Consider the following 23,471-nt stretch of genomic DNA (forward strand, 5'->3'; position numbering starts at 1 on the left):
TAATTCCATCGGTTGGTGTGGAATGTTTGGTTGAACACAATGCTAATCCATACACTTAAATACACTAAGATTTAATGGACAACGAACACAATACAGAGTGTAATTTGTTGAAGAGACGCACAATGAGCCGGAATGGCTGGCCTCTCCCTCAAATAATGTATATTGATATTGGGAGAATCAAGTACATAGCATCACGGGCATTTCTAATCAGATTTCCATACCAATGCATATGAAAACAATGCTACAAACAACATGGTTGTCGTTGAAGATCTCCAAGGAGCTGCCTTCTCACACTACCCTCTCAAGTGCCCATATTCCCTTCCATATGCTCTCTATTGTTCCACCCAAACATGGTAGAAATGATCTTCAAGAGAGCACGTAGAACAAATAAACACTACACAGGGTATGTAATTATAGAGTCCTTCCTTTCCCTCTTGCTACCTGCTACCATTATTGGTTATGTGAGGTTATCAATTGGAAGTAGAGTCGAGGACAATGGAAGTCTTCATGATGGAAGCTACTGGAAGGCTGAAATCTTCAATTTGTCACAATACTTCACAGCAAAAGTCTTCAAGCAACTGCAAGGAAGCCTGGGAAACCTTCCCCTATGGTTCTATTTAAGAAAGGATGAAATTAGGGTTTTCAGCCAAAAGACCATAAATCGCAACAACCAAATGGATTGTTTGTTGAATTTGAGCCATTGGGAAGGTATAGGAGAAACAATATGACCCGAAAACAATCTTGGATGCTTGAGAAACATTCAAGCAAGCTTGGATATGGAGTTGGGAGAATAGAAGTGTAGAAAATATGCCCTTTCTTTCCTGATCGCTTCTCCTCTTTCTTTCTTTTTTTGGGAAAAATTTTTGAAAAAACAAAAAAATTCATACTCGCTTGCCTAGGAACGAATGTCAAAGTTCTGAGAGCAGTAGCGGAGCCTCCGTGGGAGCCTCGCATCCCTTCAACATCCAAAGGAGCAATCACCGGATACTCCCTGGACAGATGGCATCTTCCCACACAGATATTACCACTAATGAGGAGAGGAGAGTGGAGTTCAAGTTGAAACCGGCCTTCAGAAATCTGACGGGCGGTGAAACAAACACTCGCACATAAAACACTTCAACACCATTGAGGACCTAGAGAAGGAAAACAAACAGGGGGAGGTAGAGCGCTCCTGCAAACAGTACACGGACACTGATTGGCCCCAAAACGCAGTGGCACCCCTTGCGGTATTTCTTTAATTGATTATAAGAGCTTTGATTACAATAAGGCTAGGAACTCAACCGTCACAATAGAACTCCTAAAGCCTGCAAATACCCTGCATCATGGCTTCATATCCACTCGGCATCCGCAAACAAGTCCAGCCATTGTTCACATCAATAGACTCTCACACATTGAGTCCTGCATACAGAAGCTTTGTCCCATGATCGGGGCTGCCACAACCATCTATAGCCTCTCACCCTATGAACAACATCACACCCTGACACATCCAGTGCTTCTGCATCACAACACAGACTCCCAAACTGTCTCTCAAAAGAGAACTCACATCACAGCACAGCATACCATACAGTCGACACACCTGTACCAACCCTCTCTACCTTCCAAGGGTACTATCCAATCATCTCTGTCATGGATTCCTTGTCCCCTGTCCAATCAGTAGCAAGGTTGTACCAAGCATATGTCCATTCCTGTACCTTCTGCCTGCATGTGACCTATCTCGTGGAGAACCATAAACAAGTTTCTTCGAGAAACCTATGACCTGTTTCCACGTGAAACCCTTAGGCCTATTTCCCTTCGAAACCTTTGTCCTGTTTCCATGACAGATAAACCCACATATGCACCATCCAATCACGATGCCAAAAACCTATAGACCCGCTTCCATCATGCTGGTCTAAGCTTGTCCAGTCTGGCTGCAGAGATGCCTCAGCGATGCGATCTGCTCCATGATGCAGGAAATTGCCTGCCTGGCTATCACATGCAAGTAACCTGCTCCACAACCACCAGTACCTGGCCAATTTCACTGTTGTGTGCCCATCCTCTACACCGCTTTCCCACACCTAGCGTCCATCTGATTGCCCAACTGGTTGTCCACCTAACTAATCGCCTGCCTGGCTGCCCACCTATCTGGTTGGATGCTGGCAGCCCGTGCATATAGCACTCTTGATATCCATGCGTTGGCAGCAATCCATCTCGCGCCCAGAGCTGTTCACAGCCCACTTGATAGCGCCCAGCAACAACCAGCAGCAGCAATAGCAGCATCACCCGGCAGCTATAGCAGCATCACCCGGCAGTAGTGGCTCCTGGTGGTGGCAGCACCACCTGGCGGCGGCAACAGCATCTCCTGGCGGTGACATTAGCAGCAGCAGCAGTCGCCTAGCTCCTGCGCAACAGCACCACCCGCCGCTTGTAGCCATACGTGCAGCAGTGCCACCCGCCGCCTATAGCCCATGCGTAGCGGAGCTGATTCCATACAATGACCACCTTGACGACTCCACACAGCGACGATCAACGGTGATCCACGCGTCAACCTGCCTCTTAAGCTCGCCTCCCTTCTCTTTATAAGGAGGTGATGCGCTTTCTCAAAAACGCCAAAAGCAAGATTAAAAACGCATGCTTTTTTCAAAATATAATAATAATATTTTAAGCATCAAAGGTTTAAAAACCTTATAACTTTAAAATTCCCTTTTGTCCCCTTTCACACTTGGGCTGGCCACTATTTATGAGTTTCCTTTTCATACCCAAACTTGATGCATGTTCACACTTGTCCATCCCGTGCCCGTGCCCACCTGCTTGTTGTCCAAAGGGAAAGACACAGGGTCGTAACATACCCCCCTCTTGAAAAATAGCAAGCGTCCTCGATTGCACTCAATAACACAGTAAGCATCCAAAAGATTCCCCATATGACCAAAGCAATGCCCCTCCAGTGCAACTGGGTGATGAAACAATCATCCTGAACAATAAGGTCATAGTGTCACGTCGAAGTGACAAACAACTCTTGCTTGTTCCTTCAGAACCTGCAACAAAAGCCTAAAACCAAGTGGAAACACGTAACCTATGTTAGCCAAAAACAAAACCATGCATCATTCTAAACATATGCAGGACACATATATGCATTCGCAAACAATATGCTCCTCAAGATGCTCTACCTACTCCAAAATAACAGTCTCAGAGTTGCTCGCAAGCCTTACACCCATGAATATCCCGCAGGACCCACGACTGATGGTACAAGATGAGTATATGAAAGCACTCAATGCATCTAAACTATATATCCACTAAGTACTTCCCACATGTCCCATGATGGCCATCCCGCAGGAGTCACACCCAATGGTGCATCCATGAACATAATAAAGTACTTGATGTATCATACCAATATACATGCATCACACGACACAATCCAGAGTATTACCCAAAGTATTCTCAATGGTACCAGGATCCAATGGCACTAGAATACAATAATACCTCAAAAAGTGTATGCATACAGCACAAATAGAGTTCGATCCATATATCGATGAACCAAACCAACTCTAGGACTGCTCGCAAGACTTATGCCCTCCACAGAGTTATCCATAGTTGCAGTTATAGTTCAAGGTGCGGCCGACTGTGAACCATACCCAATTGTACCATCTCATGTGACTAGTACACAATATCATAGGAGTCCCATAAGCAGATGTACTGTCAGCCTCCAGTACCTTCGGGTGAATACAAAGATGTCACCAAGCGACTCCTAGATAACAACTGAGCCTGTCTGTAACAAGGGAGCGGAGGTGCTACCCCCCTCTTGAGCATCAGGCAATGCTCCAAACCCCAGCTCTGCTGAACCTGAATGAGCCATAACAAGAGTTGGCCCCAACTCAAAGGCATCAAGATAAAGCTGCAATACCTGAGGTGAATCTGCTAAGTCACCCTCCTCCATCCACTTCGCATCCATCGGTGAACAGTTCTTGAACTTCACAGGATAGCGACGGGAAACTTTACCTTGTACCTTTCTTTCCTTATGTGCCAGTATCTGCTCGGGAATAAGAACCTCATCAAGTTTCTCTGCTTCCAACTGAGCCTCACCTGATACATCCACAGGCACCCAAAACCTGCTTGCACTCCACCCAAATGGTAAGCACAAGTCCCCAATGAAGCATAGTAGATCACCACTGCTAAACATAGAAAGAAGCTGCCTTCCGAACCCATCAAGTCTCCGTGAAGATACCACCGGTGACAAAGTGTCAAAAGCCATAGCCTTCAACCCATCTCCTGCACCATAACACTTCAACTGCTTTCTTGTTCCTGGCTGACTACTTCTTGTCCTTGGTGTCTTTTCTCCTAAGCTTCATCTTCAGCTTTTGCTCTTCACCTCATATAGGCAAAGACACACAATCCTGCACTGCCTCCTGCACTTCCTTTTCACTTTCCACAGGTTGAAGCTTTTGATGCGACTCTCATGAGACAACCAAGGGCTCGCCTCCTTGAGAAAGTCGACAATGTCCCGGCAACAAAACCTTGAAACCGGCCTTCAAAAATCTGACAGGCGGTGAAACAAACACTCGCACATAAAACACACATTGAGGACCTAGAGAAGGAAAACAAACAGGGGGAGCTACAGTGCTCTTGCAAACAGTACACGGACACCCATTGGCCCCAAAACGCAGTGGCGCCCCTTGCTGTATTTCTTTAATTGATTATAAGAGCTTTGATTACAATAAGGCTGGGAACTCAGCCGTCACAGTAGAACTCCTGAAGCCTGCAAATACCCTGCATCATGGCTTCATATCCACTCGGCATCCGCAAACAAGTCCAGCCGTTGTTCACATCAATAGACTCTCACGCATTGAGTCCTGCATATAGAAGCTTTCTCCCATGATCAGGGCTGCCACAACCATCCATAGCCTCTCACCCTATGAACAGCATCACACCGTGACACATCCAGTGCTTCTGCATCACAACACAGACTCCCAAACTCTCTCTCAAAAGAGAACTCGCATCACAGCACAGCATACCATACAGTCGACACACCTGTACCAACCCTCTCTACCTTCCAAGGGTACTATCCATCTCTGTCATGGATTCCCTGTCCCTTGTCCAATCAGTAGCAAGGTTGTACCAAACATGTGTCCATTCCTATACCTTCTGCCTGCATGTGACCTATCTCCTGGAGAACCATAAACATATTTCCTCGAGAAACCTATGACCTATTTCCACGTGAAACCCTTAGGCCTGTTTCCCTTCGAAACCTTTATCCTGTTTCCACGACAGACAAACCCACATATGCACCATCCAATCACGATGCCAAAAACCCATAGACCCGCTTCCATCATGCTGGTCTAAGCTTGTCCAGTCTGGCTACGGAGATGCCTCAGCGATGCGATCTGCTCCATGATGCAAGAAATCACCCGCCTGGCTGTCACATGCAAGTAACTTGCTCCACGACCACCAATACCTGGCCAATTTCACTGCTGTGTGCCCATCCTCTGCACTGCTTTCCCACACCTAGCGTCCATCTGACTGCCCAACTGGTTGTCCACCTAACTGATCACTTGCTTGGCTGCCCACCTATCTGGTTGCTGGATGCTGGCAGCTCGTGCATATAGCACTCTTGATATCCATGCGCTGGCAGCAATCCATCTGGCACCCAGAGCTGTTCACAGCCCACCTAACAGCGCCCAACAGCAACCAGCGGCAGCAATAGCAGCAGCACCCGACAGTGTAGTAGCAGTAGCAGCCAGCAACAACAGCAGCCAACAGCAGCAACGGCAGCAGTGGCTCCTGGCGGTGGTAGCAGCACCTGGCGGCGGCAGCAGCATCTCTTGGCGGTGGCATTAGCAGCAGCAACAGTCGCCTGGCTCCTGCTCAGCAACACCACCCGCCGCCTGTAGCCATACGTGCAGCAGTGCCACCCGCCGCCTATAGCCCATGCGTAGCGGAGCTGATTCCATACGGTGACCACCTTGACGACTCCACACGGCGACGATCAACGGTGATCCACGCGTCAACCTGCCTCTTCAGCTCGCCTCCCTTCTCTTTATAAGGAGGTGATGCGCTTTCTCAAAAACGCCAAAAGCAAGATTAAAAACGCACGCTTTTTTCAAAATATAATAATAATATTTTAAGCATCAAAGGTTTAAAAACTTTATAACTTTAAAATTCCCTTTTGTCCCCTTTCACACTTGGGCTGGCCACTATTTATGAGTTTCCTTTTCATACCCAAACTTGATGCATGTTCACACTTGTCCATCCCGTGCCCGTGCCCGTGCCCACCTGCTTGTTGTCCAGAGGGAAAAACACAGGGTCGTAACACAAGTACCATTCACGGGCCTCCTTTTGGTGTAGGCTGGTGACAGAGTCACGAGGGACTTACTCGCCTTCCTCATCAACAAACTTTTTGACAGCCACACCTACACTCTTCTACACGCTCCCCCAATCAGTACTCACCTTGCTTTTTGACTAGCACACCCACAACCTTTAGCAGTACTCACCCCATCGACACTCAAGGTGCTTTTTGACCACCACTTCTACACTACTCATGCCATCACCCTTTACTGCAATGCACTACTCACCCTCTTCCTGCCCTACTCACATTCCTTGATGATGCACCCCTTTTACTGCACTACTCACCCTCTTCTTGCCTTGCTCACCTTCGCCAATTCTGCCTGTCATGCCATATCTCCTTTTGCATCATCGACCTTCACCTCCCCTATGCGCCCTTATCACTTGGCCGAAATACTCGCCACACTTCTCTCCCCGTGTGCTACTGCTACCACATCCCTCACCCTTTGGCATCCACTTGTCATTGCGTCGCTACCCCTTCCTCGCACGCTTTTTCTTTTTAGAGCTGCAAGACGATAGTGCTTCTTGCGCTTTGCCATCTCCTCCATCCCTTGCCGCCACACCTAATCTCCCCTTCCACACCTCACCTATCCAGGTTCCGTGGCTGCAAGCCTCTTGCTACTACATCTTTGCTCCAAGTACAAGATTCAGTTGGTCTTGTCTCATGCACTATGGTGGATGATCTTCTCACTGTCCTCCCCCTTTCCATTCCCCCACTCCATTGCCCAATTTCTTCGCCCTGCATCCCTCAACTTTCAATTGGTGGTGCTTTTGCAACACACCCAACCCTGCTGTAAACGCAAATTCGTCTGTTGCTGAGGAGGTGGTCTCTTTCGGCATGCGCACCACCCACTCTTTGGCTACCTCTATGAGGTGCACTTCACCGCTTGCAAGGAATGAGGAACGAGCCTTCAATTTTTCTACAATGCTACCTCGCATACTGCATCTTCTTCTTGGCTCACCGAAGACGATGAGCACTCTAGTGGTGGGCGACCTCTAGCCACTAAGGGTGCCCACACTGGACGGACCATCCCAGGGTGCCACACTCAATCACCCTGAAGCTGGATTGTTCCATTGGACCATCCCAGAGCATTCGGTGGACCATCCAAAAATCGAAATGCACCACCAATGGATACATGAGAGGTGCACACACCGGCATTCAAGGCACTGCATAGTCACTTGGATGGGCATCTACCAGAGATAGGAGACTCCACTGACTCCACCACGCCGCCTTGCACGAATCATTTAAATGGCCCTCATCTCATCCTTGAGGACATCCTCACAATCCTTTATCTATCCTTGCGGACATCATTTCTGTCTAGTCTTGGTTCATTGAGTGCTACAGTCACTTGTTATTCCGTCTCTGTGTCGTCCAACTCACTGTGGCCACTATTGAGTGTGCACGGTACAGTGAAGGGCATGTAATAGCTTCTTGGGAGTAATGCAAGTAATGTTTACAATGTTCTCATCATTGTGCTATGCTTGTATTCTAATATGTCTTATGTCTATTCATGTGTACATTGTGTCGTGAGTATTGAGTACTCCGGACCACGACTTTAGTGTGTAGGGCAACCAACCCTACTACAAAGACTATGGAGGATATGGTGAGGGCATATGTCTCCAAGGGATAGTCTGAGTGGGAGAAATATCTTCTACAAATTGGGTTTGCTTAAGATAGTAGTAAGCATGTGGCTACTTGTTTCGCCCATTTATTCTTATGTATGGTTATCCGACGAAGTCACCCATTGCTGTAGGGCTACTAGGGGTCAAGTTGCAATCAGCACTAGATTTCTTGCAAGATATGCGGGATATGCTGAAAGTTGCAAGGGAAAGCGCAAAGAGTGCTCGGGATCGCGCTTGGTATTACGCAAACCTACAACAAACCCCGAGAGTTTTACGAGAAGACATGTGGGTGAATCCCAAAGAACTCTAAGACAATGATTACTCGCAAGTATTACAAGTTATCTTCTCAATGATGTGGTCCGTACGAAATCACAAAGACGATTAGTGATGTGGCTTACCAAATAGCACTACCTCCTAGAATCAAGACTCACCATGTATTTCACACCGATCATTTGAAAGAGCGTCTAGATGAAGGTCATGAGGTTGTGCAAGTGGAGGAGATCCCAAACCTCGAGGACATGACTAGGTATATTCCTATAGAAACCGAGCTAGTTCAAGATCAACGTATTAGACGGTTTCAACGTACCATCTACAATATGCACTTGATCAAATGGAAGGGATGGCCCGAGATTGAGGCTACATGGGAGTTAGTAGAGTCACTTCCTCGGATTTACTAGAGGTTAGGCATCTTAATTGAGGATTCGTAGCTTTTATGAGACATGTGCTATATTTGGCTCACGGTTTATAGGAGGCCTATATGAGTGATTTTATGAGTCAGTTTGAGAGAGAGCTCCTCGTCCTCGACTTGAGGCCTTGAGAATACTTCGTGCTTACATCCAAAAGGTGTGTATTGGTGGTATGGGACTCCCAAGGACTTTGCACGTGGAGCCGTCTTGGATGCTACTATCCCCCTGTGCTTGGGGGTGAGCCTGAACGACAATCCAAGAGTTCTTGTGAGACTCAAGCGTACAAAAGAGCACTTTTCCTTAAGATACATCATTCTACATGATCGCACCTTCTTATTTAGATTATAAAACACAACTCAGATCTTCAGCTGCTACAAGAGGTTACGCCATCCTGGCCCGATTAGATAGACAGTGCTTCCATGGTCATTTCCAAGAGTAGACCACACTAAAAGCTAGCTATTTGACACATTGGTGAACCGTGAGACATACTATGATGTATGATCCTTCACTTTAGGGGACAGACTTGCAGAAGGCAGAGTGGAAGCGGATAGAGAGATTGCACATGATGATGTTCTTTGTTTCTTTTCTTTTTTTGTTTGGGGGAGGGGGGGGAACAGATTAATATATTATGTATATATTTGTCAAAAATACAACAGAACACTTTTCCACAAGATACATCATTCTACATGATCACTTCTTCTTCTTTAGACCATAAACCAGCTCAGATCTCCAGCTTACTCTTATCCAAAAAACACCTTCGCTGATCACCTATCCGTCCTCTAGATATAGGAACTTCACTCCTACCTTACCTATTTGTCATGTGCAAGTATTGCCATGAACATTCCCAGAGCTAATCCAGAAGGGGCAACCAAGAAAAAGATCATTAGAGCTAGGATTTGGAGCACAAGGTGCAGAATGTGGCTAGGGTGGACTTGGAGAAGGACGTGGATACTCTGTCGGCTGCATGACTTGGTCCTGTCGGCTGCATACAGATGTTGTTGGCTGTACCAGAGGGGCAAGGCGGCTGCAGGCGCTCCAGATTCAGGCATTTATGACCAGTCGGCTGGCCGACTGCTGGTCCGCCAGCACTCCAAAAAAATCCAAGAGCCTATAAATAGGCGTGTATGGCCAATGATGAACTCATTCATTCCTTTATGGAATGGGTCCTTAGAGTAGGACAGTTTTGGTGGTGTTTCACCTTTTTGTATGAAGGCAGCCTAGGGCTGCAGAGTTGGTACCTTTTTGCACCATGTGAAATATACTGAATTTCCAGCCATATCTCTCTCTCTCCACTCTTCTTTATGTCTGCGTTTTGCATCAGCATGTTTCCAGTGGTGTTTAGGGCTGAAAGAAGACCCCCAGAGCTTCCGCGTGTTACATTGGTATCAGAGCATCAGGCTCAGCAAGGCTAAACACTGATTCAGTCCCATATGATGGTGTACAGGTCCAAGGTACAGGAAAGTACACAGATACAAAGCCCAAGGCAAGGAACACAAGATCGGGAAGAGCTCCCAGGAGGTTTGTTGGTGGTGTTCCACAAAGCAAGAGGGGATGGCAGTCCTGTGAGCCAGATAGGTTCTCGAGCAACGGTCCCAAGGGAGGATTATCCTCCAAGGGGTAATGTGAGAGTGCCAAACTCATTTCTCAGGAATGAAGACCAAGACCGTGTTCAGAGTCAGGGCAAGAATGGATTGGGGACTGGATGGAACAGATGCATAGATATTATTCAGAGTCAGAGTGGTCTTGGAGACCGGACCGGGTGTTCAGTGAAAAGGGTTGCCAGAGTTGGATGGATGACACAGGGACTCCGGGAATAGAGTGGGATGATGACAGTCATCCAAGGAACAAGTTGGAAGCCCGTCATCAAGTTTAACAGAGGGGGATGTCATGTGCAAGCATTGCCATGAACATTCCCAGAGCTAATCCAGAAGGGGCAACCAAGAAAAAGATCATTAGAGCTAGGATTTGGAGCACAAGGTGCAGAATGTGGCTAGGGTGGACTTAGGAAGGGCGTGGATACTCTGTCGGCTACATGACTTGGTGCTGTCGGCTGCATACAAATGTTGTCGGCTGTACTAGAGGGGCAAGGCAGCTGCAAGCACTCCAAATTCAAGCATTTATGACTAGTCAGCTGGCCGACTGCGGGTCGGCCAGCACTCCAAGAAAATCCAAGAGCCTATAAATAGGCGTGTATGGCCATTGATGAACTCATTCGCTCCTTTATGGAATGGGTCCTTAGAGTAGGACAGTTTTGGTGATGTTTCACCTTTTTGTATGAAGGCAGCCTAGGGCTGCAGAGTTAGGTACCTTTTTGTACCATATGAAATATACTGAATTTCCAGCCATCTCTCTCTCTCTCTCTCCACTCTTCTTTATGTCTGCGTTCTGCATCAACATGTTTCCAGTGGTGTTTAGGGCTGAAAGAAGACCCCCCAGAGCTTCCGCGTGTTACACTATTAGCTTGGCCCGAGTTCAAAACTTTTATAGAATCTTGTCACTGCTTTGACAAGGACAACTAGACGAGCCAGGTCTAGGTTCAGATTTGGAACCTCAAAGGTCCAACCCATGTGAGGCAGCTATGGTGCACGTGATGATGTTCTCATGCATAATCAGGGAAAAAGCATTGGTACCACACAAGATTGTGCTTGCTCAGTTTGGAGCACTCCCGCTAGTCCTTGATGCTCCAAAACATCACTTACATCTACCATCTGTATTTATACTAAAACATCTCCCACAATCGATCTTGAGTCTTCTAGGAAGCTTGCACAGGAGGGATGAATATTGTTGAAGTGGAGATTAATGTAACAAACACACATGAATACAGCAGGCAAGGAGAGATAGATGGAAGCACAACACTCAAAGTAGATTGATGAGAATGAGTGAAGTACAAATGAAGTGACATGATAAGGTCACTTACACACTCATAAGAGTGCGTACATACACTCATAAAAAAAAGGTCCTAAAGAGAGAAAAGTACCCCGGCCCATTATTAGCTTACCTCCACACATCACTACCATATAAATCCTACAAATCCCTTTAGTGATGATATGAACATGTACAGGGATTATGTGGCTGATCAATCCCCAAATGGCAATAAGCCCAAAGCTTTGCGAGAAGATTCAAACTTCTCTCGTGTGAGAAGGCCTTCGTAGACATATCTGTCACATTGTCGTGTGTAGAGACATAAGCTAGGCTAATTTCTCCTACAATGAGCCTCTCCTTGAGATAATGATAATGCACCTCAATGTGCTTTGTGCGAGCATGAAACACTGGGTTTCTCGCAACGGCTAATGCACACTGGCTGTCAGTGAAGATGGAGGTGGGAGCCTACTGTCCAACACCAGGATCTGCCTAAAGGCATCTAAGTCATACACACTCCATAGTCGTAAAAGTTGCCCTGTACTTAGCTTCACAGCTTGAAGTGGCCACTGTTGGCTGCTTCTTGTTGAGCCAAGGTGAAAGCAAAAGCTACTAGTGAATACTCGCGTGTCATGACATCCAGCCCAATCGGAATCACAGAAAGCAAAAGCTACTAGTGAATACTCGCGTGTCATGACATCCAGCCCAATCGGAATCACAGAAAGCATATAGCTGAACATCACCCCTCTTAGCATAGAATAAGCCAAGGGATTGAGTGCCATCCTGTAGGCATCTAAATACTCGCTTTGGCAGCCTGCCAATGCTTATTTCCGGGACTGTGCATAAACCTACTCAACTGGGAGACCCCAAACTAAATGTTTGGCCTCGTATAATATAGATAGATGAGGCACCCAACAACCTGCTGATAAAGTGATGCATCAAATGGTTCACTTGCATCCTAGAGACTATTGGTGTAGCAACATGCTTACAGTCTTCAAGACTAAACCTTGTAAGCAGCCTCTATATGTACTTTGACTGCAACATCACAATACCATCATCACGCTACATAAACTATATGCCCAAATAATAATGTAACAAGCCCAAATCTATCATCTCAAATGACACATGTAATTCAACCTTAAAGGCTGATATCTTCTCCTCATTAGAGCCTGTGAGTAGTATGTCATCAACATATTGAACAATGACCAAAAAAAAATCTTTACTCCTCTTTACATGGTGGGTACTCTCAGCTGGACTATTGCAAAAACCATTTGCAACCAAGTATGCATTTATCTTCTCATACCATGCTCTGGGAGCTTGCTTAAGGCCATATAAAGCTTTTCTTAACCTCCATACTTTACATTCATGCCCCTTCTCAACAAAACCATTGCCAAGATTGCTCTTCTTGCAAGAGCATTGCAACCAACTCATCAAAAGTAAGGGTATTAGGATCACCCTTTATCATGAGCCGACGTGTACATACAAAACTATGGTATGAATCCGGTAGAGCTGTGAGGACAGTAGATACAAAAAGAACTGTCCGGATAGACCTCATCAATACATGCCAGCTGCTTCCTGAGATCTTTAATCCTTGTGAGGAACTCATCCATTAAATTTCTCTCATTCATATGCTTGGACTCTAACTACTTGCGCAAGTAGGCCACTCTTGCCTCATTACACACCTAGTAAAGCGTATTTTGCAGTTTTACATGAGCGAATATGAGGAATAATTCTCCTTTTCACTAAAAGTGCAACTAATGCATGTGTCTGTGCATCCCTGCCACCTCACCTGGCTTGTTGGATGCCACACTTATATCAAAACTTGTATCACCATCCAAAGTACCTGTACTATGCTATTGCCTCCATGCCAATAACAACATTCCAAAGCCTTTCGGCCAACCAATATATGGCGTATCATATAGGACAACAATGGATAGGTGGTCCCGTCAAGCTTATTCGCAGCGGAAAGCATCCCAAATATATCACTGCCTCTAAATAACTAATCTCTAACACATAATGCAAATATTCCAGCTACTTGCAAGTACTATCAATGCCAAGTGAACGCAACCGAAATGGTTGCCTGTAAATCAAAGTGTATAAAAAATTGCACGGTGTAGAGTGTGGAAATGATACTTAGCACGAATGCAAAAATCGATAATAATGTTGATGATGTTGTTGAAGCTGTTCAAGAGGAGCTCGAAGATGCGGTGTCAAAGATGATGGCGTCACTATCTACACACCAAATGTTGCTATTGTTATGCAGAAAATCCCAGAATCGAACAAAAAGAGTTTGAAACTGACACTCCCCCACGATGCCTGCGAAAACCTTACAACATGCGAACGAGCCTCGAAGCGCTCCTAAACGTGCAAAAACTCAATTAACAGCACACTATATGGTATACCTTCTCCACCTAAGAGAATAGTTCAATCTGTGACAAAGAAAAGAGCAACTCGAGGAGAAGATGACGGAGTAAGAACCAAGAGAGCCTACTCTGATACCAATTGTTGGAGTGGAGATCAATGTAGCAACACATACCAATTGTTGGAGTGGAGATCAAATGTAGCAACACACACAGATGCAACAGGCAAGGAGAGATAGATGGAAGCACCACACTCAAAGTAGATTGATGAGAATGAGTGAAATACAAGTGAAGTGACATGATAAGGTCACTTAAACACTCATAAGAGTGCATACATACGCTCAGCGAAATAACCTCCTAAAGAGGAAAAAAATATCTCGGCCCATTATTTAGCCTGCGTCCTGTCCACACATCAATACCATATAAACGCTACAGATATTCCTCCACCACTAGCCAGTTTGACTCACATGGTCTTCATATGAATCACCTTAACCCATTTGAATATAGACTAGATTTACCCTTCTAGGGTCTCTCGTAGCCAAAGACCAACCCCATCATTTGTCTCGACCTCATTCACCTTCCCACGAGTTGTACTTGGATGTCTCTACTGGAGCTTCCCACAAAGCTACACTTTCACAGAGCACTTTCTAAGACTCACAGAGGATGGTTTCATTGGGAGAACTGAGAGCATACCCCATTAGGAGGCAAGAATCTGCAAGCTATGCATGACCAAGGAAATTTCACTCTCTTCAAGGAGGGATTTGGCCTTCTCACACAAGTCACGCAGTTCCACAATGAGAGATGATGATTGGGCCTCTACTTACTAGAGGAGTTGTGTCACCAAGAGGCCTTATTGACATTGTAGGCGGGGAGAGAGAGAGAGAGAGAGATAGAGGTTTACTAAAGCCAGAAAGGCCAAGAGATGGCACCTAATAATGGATGACAATTTGCTTCAAGAAATGTGGTTGGGGTTGAAAATTCACATCAACGATAGCCACAAATTCAATCTTTCACATGGTCGCAGCTCATGTCAGACTGGAGCTTCCACGTGGTTAGCAGGAGTTGTCAAAAGTCATGGAAGCTATAGTGGTGGACCAGAACCTCTATTGGCAAGCAAATGAGCATATGGCAGATGGCATCTGCAGAGGACTTATTCAGGGCTGGCCGACAACAAATCGGCTAGTTCATTCTTCAAAGGCCTATATAAGTCAAATGCTAGCTCCTAGTTCAGCACCTAACACTTTTGGTGTTAGGTCACACGATAGCTTGGGTAGGATAGGTTTTTCACCTTTTCACACTAGGGCTGCCAAGACTTGTATCTATGAATATCTTGAAAATACAGCTCTCTCTCTCCATCTCTTCTTTGCGTTTTTGCATCAAGATGTTCCTATGAAAGGCGTTTAGGGCTGAAAGAGAACACAGAGCTTCCACGCATGTGACATTGGTACCAGAGCATCAAGTTCGGCAATGCTAAACACTGAAGTTGTCCCAAATGAGAAGGCAAGGAGACAAAGTGGAACACATGCACAAATCTTCATCTGATTTGGAGTGAAATTGGAGACACAGCAAGGTTTTCAGTGAAAAGGTTGCCATGAAGGGAAGGATGACGAGTTTGGGAGTTTATGTGGAGACAAAGGCATAATGACAGTCATCCAGGGTCAGAAGTTGGAATCCCGTCATCAAGTTTAACAGTAGGGGATGTCATGTGCATGCACATGGACATGCTAACCCCAAGACTAAATCCCTGATTTACAACAGATAACGACTAGATCCTGGAGCTTCAACAATTGTCAAAAGGCATGGAAGGTATAGTGGTGGACTAGGATCTCTGTCGACCAACAAATCAGCATCTAGCAGATAGCGTCGACAAAGAATAATTTATTCAGGTCTAGGGAACTGACCGACAAAAAGTCGGCTAGTTCATGTATTCTTCGTGTTGAAAGAAGTGAATTTGATGAGAGTATTGGGTGCATGAACATGAGAAGTGAAAGGCTATGGTGGATAAAAGATTAAAGAAGACATAATTAGAGTATAGAATTAACATAATGAAGATAATCAAGATATGAATAAAGGCTAATCACGACCTCACAACTTGTATAATGAGAATGAGCTTGATACATCCATATATAACTCTCATAGAGCTCTCATCCACATGTTCTATGTACACTTATGCCACCCATGTGTTCACAAAGGCTCGCATGCCTTGTGCACCCCTACACCTTCTGTGTACCTACTTTTTGACCATTGACCACCTTTTACATTCATCCATTCACATCCCCAAATAACCTTAGCTTGCATCCATTCCAATTTCATAACATCCTAAGCTCCTTCTACCTTACTCCCACATTCATGTGCCCCATACATGACATGATGGACACCGTATTTCAATACCCCTCCTTGGTGCCCAAATGGATCTCATCCCAAGAAGGTAATGTGACATACATGGACATAACATTTGCCCCCTCTTAATGGAGACACACATATCACTTAGCCTACATCAATAGTGGCTAGAGGTGATTACATCCACATGACATAACATCATGGACATGAACATAAACGTCATCATATCCACACACATACGGACACTTTAACCAAGGGTTGCACAATCCCAAGGTTGACATAGACATCAACATAGGCATAAGACATGACATAAAACATCTTCACATGCATCATCACATCTAGAAAAGGTGTTCTTGTGGAGTATACCCATGAGTTGCCTCTACCATTAAGTTGCTTTGTTACTTCTTTGACCAACAATTCTTCTCAAGGTGACCTACCTTGCCACATGCATCACATACAAGCTTGGGCTTGTTTCGATGACGACATTGGACCATTACATGCCCCATCTTCCCACAATGGTTACATTTGACATTGGACTTGTTAAAGAAAGCAGTCTCCCAACTGCTTGTTAAGCTTTGTTGTATACCTTTTAGTTTCTTATCTTCTTCAAACAAGGAGAATTCAATACCTTCAAGAGTAAGATTTGGAAGATTAGTAAGAGTTGTTACCACCGAAGAAAACTCTTGAGACATGCTTTTGATTAAGACAGCAATTGTATCTTTCTCATCCACGGGTGCCTTAATACCTACAAGTTGATACCTACAAGTTGCATCATAATGATTTTTATCTTATCTATATGCTCCAGAAATAAGTCTTTGAACTCCATATCAAGCCCGTAGAATAATATTTTAGATTTATTTTTGAATTTTTTGCCCTAGCTCCAAACACTTTCTCTAGCTCATCCCATACTTATTTGGCATGCTCTTTGTTGTTGATGTGATGAATGATATTATCCCCAAGACTTATCCCCAGACGATTGCCTTCCAGACCCAACACCCGCTACCTCCTTGTACACATGGACGTATTAGAGAACAAGCATAGTCCTGTCCTTCGAGATCAAGGCCATTCTCTCATCAGCTCCAAATCCAAGATATACTCCAGCATCATGGAGAGACACCACCACGCACAGTGGACATTGCCTCCCTGTATACTGTCATAGAGGAGGATGACACATGATGAGTCCCACTGGTTTCATTGGCCTTACCATTCATTCAACATAAACGACCTGCATAGTACTAGCCTATTTTTGTCGACTTTTTTATGTTTCCATGTTTATGTTTGTGATCTTCACTTTACACATGGAACACATGTAACACTTGTGGTCTCATAGACCTGTTGGGTAAACATTGATAACATACATCCCTCTCTCACACAACCTATACCTGACCCATTAGATACGCTAAAATAATAGTGGTTGTGGTTTGTCCACCCCATCTTCTATAGGATGATCATGATTGGTCATTACTTGGGCAAACTATATGGCTCTATATTGGAGTCAGAGCTGAGCCGCTGGGCAAAGAGGCATGGTCACCAAGCACAGGGACAAGCCGGCTTCAGTAGAGAATTTACTACCTTGGATCACATACTGACACTTTGGGCACTTATTGAAGAGGGCAGGACATAGAAGAGGAGGATATACTGCTGCTTTGAGGACTTATGCAAAGCCTTCGATACCGTACCACGTGCCAGGCTTATGCATAGATTGCATGACATTAAGGTACCTAAGGATATGCAAAGGGGATATATGCTTTGTATGAGTCTGTGACAGGCAAAGTCTGAGCTCCAGCCGGACTATCCTATACGGTGACCAGCACGATAGGGGTGAAGCAAGGATGCTCGCTATCACCCACCCTCTTTGGATTGTACATGGATGTGGTCTCCAATGAAGTAGACAGATTGGGAGGCCCAGAGGCATGCCTGGCAGGGGTGTTGATACCCATCTTGTTATATGCAGATGATATTGTTCTAATCTAATACTCTCCGGAGGGATTACAAAGACATTTGGATGCATTACAGGCATTCTGTGCGGATAGGGATCTAAAAGTGAACCTTGGGAAAACCAAGGTTATGGTGTTTAACACCACACAAGCATGGGTGACGAGATCAAAGCATCCGTTCACTTTCCGAGGAGAGCCGGTTGAGTACGTCAGGTAATATGTCTATTTGGGAGTTACTTTCATAGGACTGCGTTTCTCCTTGAAGGAGGCAGTAGCAGCTAGATTAGCTAGAGGACATGCAGCCTTGGGGACACTTGAGAGGCAGTGTGCACACATACAATTTCAGGAGCCGTGCACCAAATTGTCGCTATTTGATACACTTGTCACACCGATCCTCCTGTACGGAGCTCCAATTTGGGAGCCTAGCATACATCACAGATCTCAGAGAGGGATGGATGAGCGATGGAGGCATATGGAGAGACCACTCATTATGATGATTGCCCGCATGATTTGGAGCAAATCATCAGTACCACATGAGATTGTTCGGACTGAGTTGGGTGCGGCACCAGTAGTGACCGAGGCCCTATTCCAGGCAATTACCTTTTAACAGCGGCTATGGGAGCTCCCTCAGCAGAATACTCCCAATTGGCATTGACCTCATACATACAGTTGGCAAAGCATGGAGATACTCATTGCTGGTATGCTCAGATGAGATTATGGTTTGACCTACATGGTTTGCAGATAGAGGCACTCCCACCCTTTCATTACAGAACCGCGTGATCAGGATGAATATTGTCAGAGTGGACACAGAGAGGACATGGACTAGCCCCCTTGAGCCCTTAGGCACGAAAATGGCTCATTACAAGAGCCATTTTCTGCACCTCTCACCAGATGGTTTTATCACCCGCCTAGCGTACATGGATGTACACCTATCACATGGGATAAGTTGTGCCATTGGACAAATCCGAACCTCATCACACCAGCTACAAGGCGATATGTGCATCAAATCTCGAATGACCGCATTTGTCAACTATGCTACCAGGAGGTAGAGTCAGAGGAGTACTACATTTGCCAATGTCCAGTCTATTATGAGATTCGAGGGAGATATCACTGCCTCTTCCGAGAGGGTTTTGGGCTGTTATGCAAGGTCATGGAGTTTGAGGATCAAAGATGCTGGGATTATTCCTACTTGAGCTCAAGAGACACAGAGAGACCCTCTTGGCAGATAGGAGACCAAGCCATGATGTACCTAGACAGAGGATCCTGACAGATTTCTTTAGCACCAACAACCCAACCCACACACCTCCTAATACCTCGTCCATCATGCCATCAAAACACCAGCCACACTCCCAAGGAGTCACCATTGATAGAGCAGTCGTCTTATGTCGTGCTCGTCGGCCACGCCCACCAAGATCCCAACCACGGCATCCTCACCATCTCCAGATCAAAGCCATTATTGCTCGGCATCAGAGGCGCCTACCTCGCTTCTACGACCTCTCCATTCTAGACAACCCAATGGCGGAGATATTTGATCTAAGGAGAGGGTAGCACTTCAACTGATTAGCATACATGGATCTACTTGATATACATTTTCCACTATTTTCTACTCAGTATCATCTAGGAGTCTGCTTACAGTTCTTATAACTGTAAGATAGTTAGTTTATTGTACTTTTCAATTTCATTTGGTTGTTCTCTTTGATGAGACACCAACTTCAGATGTACTCTCAGTTTTGGTCTCATAGGCCATCATGGCCTCTTAGAGACGTTAATATATCATTTCATTTCTCTCTCTCAGCATAATATGACATATGAGGACATTACCACTGATTATAGCATACAATGAGATATGGGGACATTATTAAAGATAATATAGAACCAAATCTATCATACAGTTAAAGACCAGATCTGACTCTTTATTTGCATGGGATCCAATTCAATACAGGAAAGACAGACCTGGCACAAACAACCTCATTCGAACACTCCTGATATCATAATTTGGCCAGAACCCGCACCAAAACAGAGGAAATTCATGGGACCAACAGGTAAGGGGCTCGCATTTAGACATCTAAATTTTAGCAACCTTAATGTTAATGAGTGACTGAACGTGGAAGGAAGAGTGACTGAGTTATTCTCATGCACCGAGTGGCCAAAGGGCAACAAACGAGTACTCTCATGCAGCAACAGGACACAGGCTGCGCCCAGCAAAGCAAGCCCAACTGCTAGACAGACCCTGATGATCAATCTACTTCTTGCATAATCTGTGTAATTATCATGAAGACAATCAAAGAAAGATATTCTCCACCTTTTTGTTGAACCTTATAAATCTCACACACCAGCCAAGCTAACACAACGGTACGACACATCAATAAAATCCTGATCAGCCATAAAGGCTGAATACGATTCAAACTATGGAAAGCTTGCCTGGATACCATATTGTTCATAGACGGCATTGCAACTCCTTCAGCGAGTCCCATCAGTACTCGTACTGCAAATAGCATGAATATGGAATGCTTAGCAGCCCAGGGGGTCAAGAATGTTGCAAGGGACCACAATCCCACACCATAAGCCATCACCGTTTTGCCTCCATATCGATCCACAAGAGCTCCTCCAATGATTGGAGAAAGCACATAACCCCACAAGAAAGATGACTGCACATTACAGGGGAGTTTTGATCTAATTCTTATATCTATAGATGGCAGGCTCTCTCTCTCTCTCTCTCTCTCTCTCTCTCAAAACATGTGAGAAATCGAAGGTAATGAAGAAAAGGACTTGCACGGGCCATGTGAGAAATTGAATGTAATTAAAAAAGGTCTTACTTGCACAATTCCTGCAAAACTCGTGCTCCAGTTGTAGAGCGAGGAGAGGCGGACAATCGCCACTGACATGATGACCCTGTCAGCATTACACAGGGCCATGGCCAAGGCAACCATGGCTACGACCTTCATTCTTTGCGATGAGAAAAATGAAGCCAAAGGAGAATGCTGTGCGGCAGCCGGAGCTCCAACCTCCTCCGAGAGCTCGGCAAAGGGTAGACTGGCATCGGATGCTGCAGCTGATCGCACATGCGACAGAGGACGAGGGCGCGCCATCCATCTTTGCAGGTAGACCCTGCGCAAAGGAAGGCGTGATTCGGTTTCAAATGTGTGCAAATTTGATGACGAACAAGCATCCATGTTAATACGGCCCCTGCAAGGCTGAGTTGATGAACATGCATCCTCGTTAATCTGGCCCATGGTATGATACCTCCCTCTCCATGGCTTAGACTCATCGGCAGCTGATCTGCAAGCCCTAGAAGCAATAAACTCTTGTGGCACTACTAGGTAGCACCGATTGCACTGCAACGTGGGCATGGTGAGGCCTTGAATGAATTATCAGAAGGCTTGCAGCTGCAAAGAAACGATTAGCTAGAGCAGGGAGAGCATGACTCGATGTATTTGTAAAGGTGAAGACCCGAGGGGGAAAAGAGTTGAGCTATGCTGTGCGTTACAAAGTGCAGGAAGTGGGGACGAGATGAAGATGACCAGTCACCCACCAATAGGCTCAAAACGTTGCCACGAGTGTGTATTACACGTGTCATACGTATCCGCAAACGCCATACCTGTAAAGTTTTGAAAGATCGCCGTCTCCCGACTCCAACAATTCAAAGACCGTTCAAGCAAGCTTGTACGACTTGCTTCACACATCCACTTTTACAAGCACGTTACAGGGTCCATCACGAGCCATGAGGCTTACAAAACAAAACCGGGAAAAAAAAAATGAGATAAAGGGTTTACATTTTTTTGCACTCTAACTCTTCTTGACTAGTCTCACATGACTTGGCCAAGGCCCTTGAAAGATCAGCATTCCGATCATTTCACTATTCCTCATCCTCCCCAACGTTGAACAAAGCATTTGCAAGGTTCACCCAGTTCAAAGATTATACGTAGAGCATTCAAGCTCCTAAAAAGTTCCTTCTCTAATGCAATGGTCAGATTGGGAATTTTTTTCACTAGTTCAAAGTATAAAAAAGCACAAAATGTTAGAAGGTGGGCTTTCCTATAGTAAACCCTACCACCCACATCAAAGCAGATGGTATCCCTTCATTATACCCAACAACAATTAGTCAACTTCCATATGATACCACTCTTCCATCATGCCACACCTCACCCCTCCCCTAGGTGGACCTTTCGCACATAATCCCAAGCTCGCTCATCACTGGCATCGAAGATCATTACCTTCCTTTGCGTTATCATGGAACAAACTCAATAATCTTTATGGTAGGAAACATTGCTCAAATTCCAATGGGTCAAAATTTATGTAATGCTTGACCATGGTTGAGAACTAGTATTAGGAAATTACCAAGATTATAACTAAATTTTGGCTTTTGTTCCTTGGAATCCCCAATTCCAACCAACAAGGAAAAATAGATTGTAAATGGATTTCTCAAGCAATGGTTGGAAAAATTATTGGTTACTAGCTTATTATTGATCATGGCATCAACTACTCCTTCATGTATACCCATGCTTTTTCTTGTGATTGAGAGATCTTCCATCTTTTTCTTACATTTCACATGATTGCCCTAGTGCATGTTCTTCTAGTTTTACATGTTGCCAAAACACTTGTGTTGCCAAAAATAATGCCTAATTAGTTTACTCCATGACCTTTATAGGTAATGCTTTTGTTTTACAGCGATGTTTGTTGACTTTCTTTATATTGGTTATTAATCATGTACCAAGGTGTGGGCTAACGACATCCATAAGCATGTATTATTTTCATTGCTTAATTGTCCCTCCTTTCACATGTACCAAGGTGTGGGCTAACGACATCCATAAGCATGTATTATTTTCATTGCTTAATTGTCCCTCCTTTCACATAACTAAACAAAGATGACAAATGGGTTTCGTTCAATCATTTTATGTTCAATCTCATGCTTATATTTAAATGGGTTTCGTTTAATCATTTTATGTTCAAGCGTGCCTATATCCCATGCTCATGCTCTTCATTCAAAATTCTAATGTCAAAGGATCCCCACTACATGTACATCATACTTGTTACACACAAACATTAGTATCTTGTGAATGTGAATTTTCTTTCAAATGTTCTTAAAGCACTTTCTTCTTATCATCTATGTAATTGAAGTGCTCTTTATGTATTTAATATAAGAAAATGTTTTCATGCTAAATGCATTTTCTTTAAAGTTCTCCCAGTTATTTAATGGCCTTGTTTTAAAGCTCTCCCACCTATTTAATGCCTTCATGGGGCAAATGCCTTTTCTTTAACCCTCTCCCACCTATTTATGTAATATTTTTCATTGATCTACTCTTAATCCATTTACCTTGAGAATGTATGTTCTATTTTAATACCAACCAAGCACT

General features: G+C 44.8%; 1 protein-coding gene across 1 annotated transcript in view; it reads right to left on the reverse strand.

Moving 5' to 3' along the window:
- LOC147602990 (putative anion transporter 4, chloroplastic) overlaps positions 1-21,751 on the reverse strand; it is a 54,203-nt gene extending 32,452 nt beyond the window's left edge. The window contains exons 1-2 of the mRNA XM_086797034.1: positions 20,934-21,751; positions 20,539-20,765 (exon numbers count right to left, since the gene is read on the reverse strand). Coding sequence (XP_086653160.1) covers positions 20,539-20,765; positions 20,934-21,467 — 761 coding nt within the window. The 5' untranslated portion in view covers positions 21,468-21,751. The remainder of the gene's footprint in view (positions 1-20,538; positions 20,766-20,933) is intronic.
- Positions 21,752-23,471: the final 1,720 nt, after the last annotated feature.

This window comes from Cibotium barometz, chromosome 65 (assembly GCF_041138505.1).
Source record: "Cibotium barometz isolate CiBa-2024 chromosome 65, ASM4113850v1, whole genome shotgun sequence".
Taxonomy (NCBI): Eukaryota; Viridiplantae; Streptophyta; class Polypodiopsida; order Cyatheales; family Cibotiaceae; genus Cibotium; species Cibotium barometz.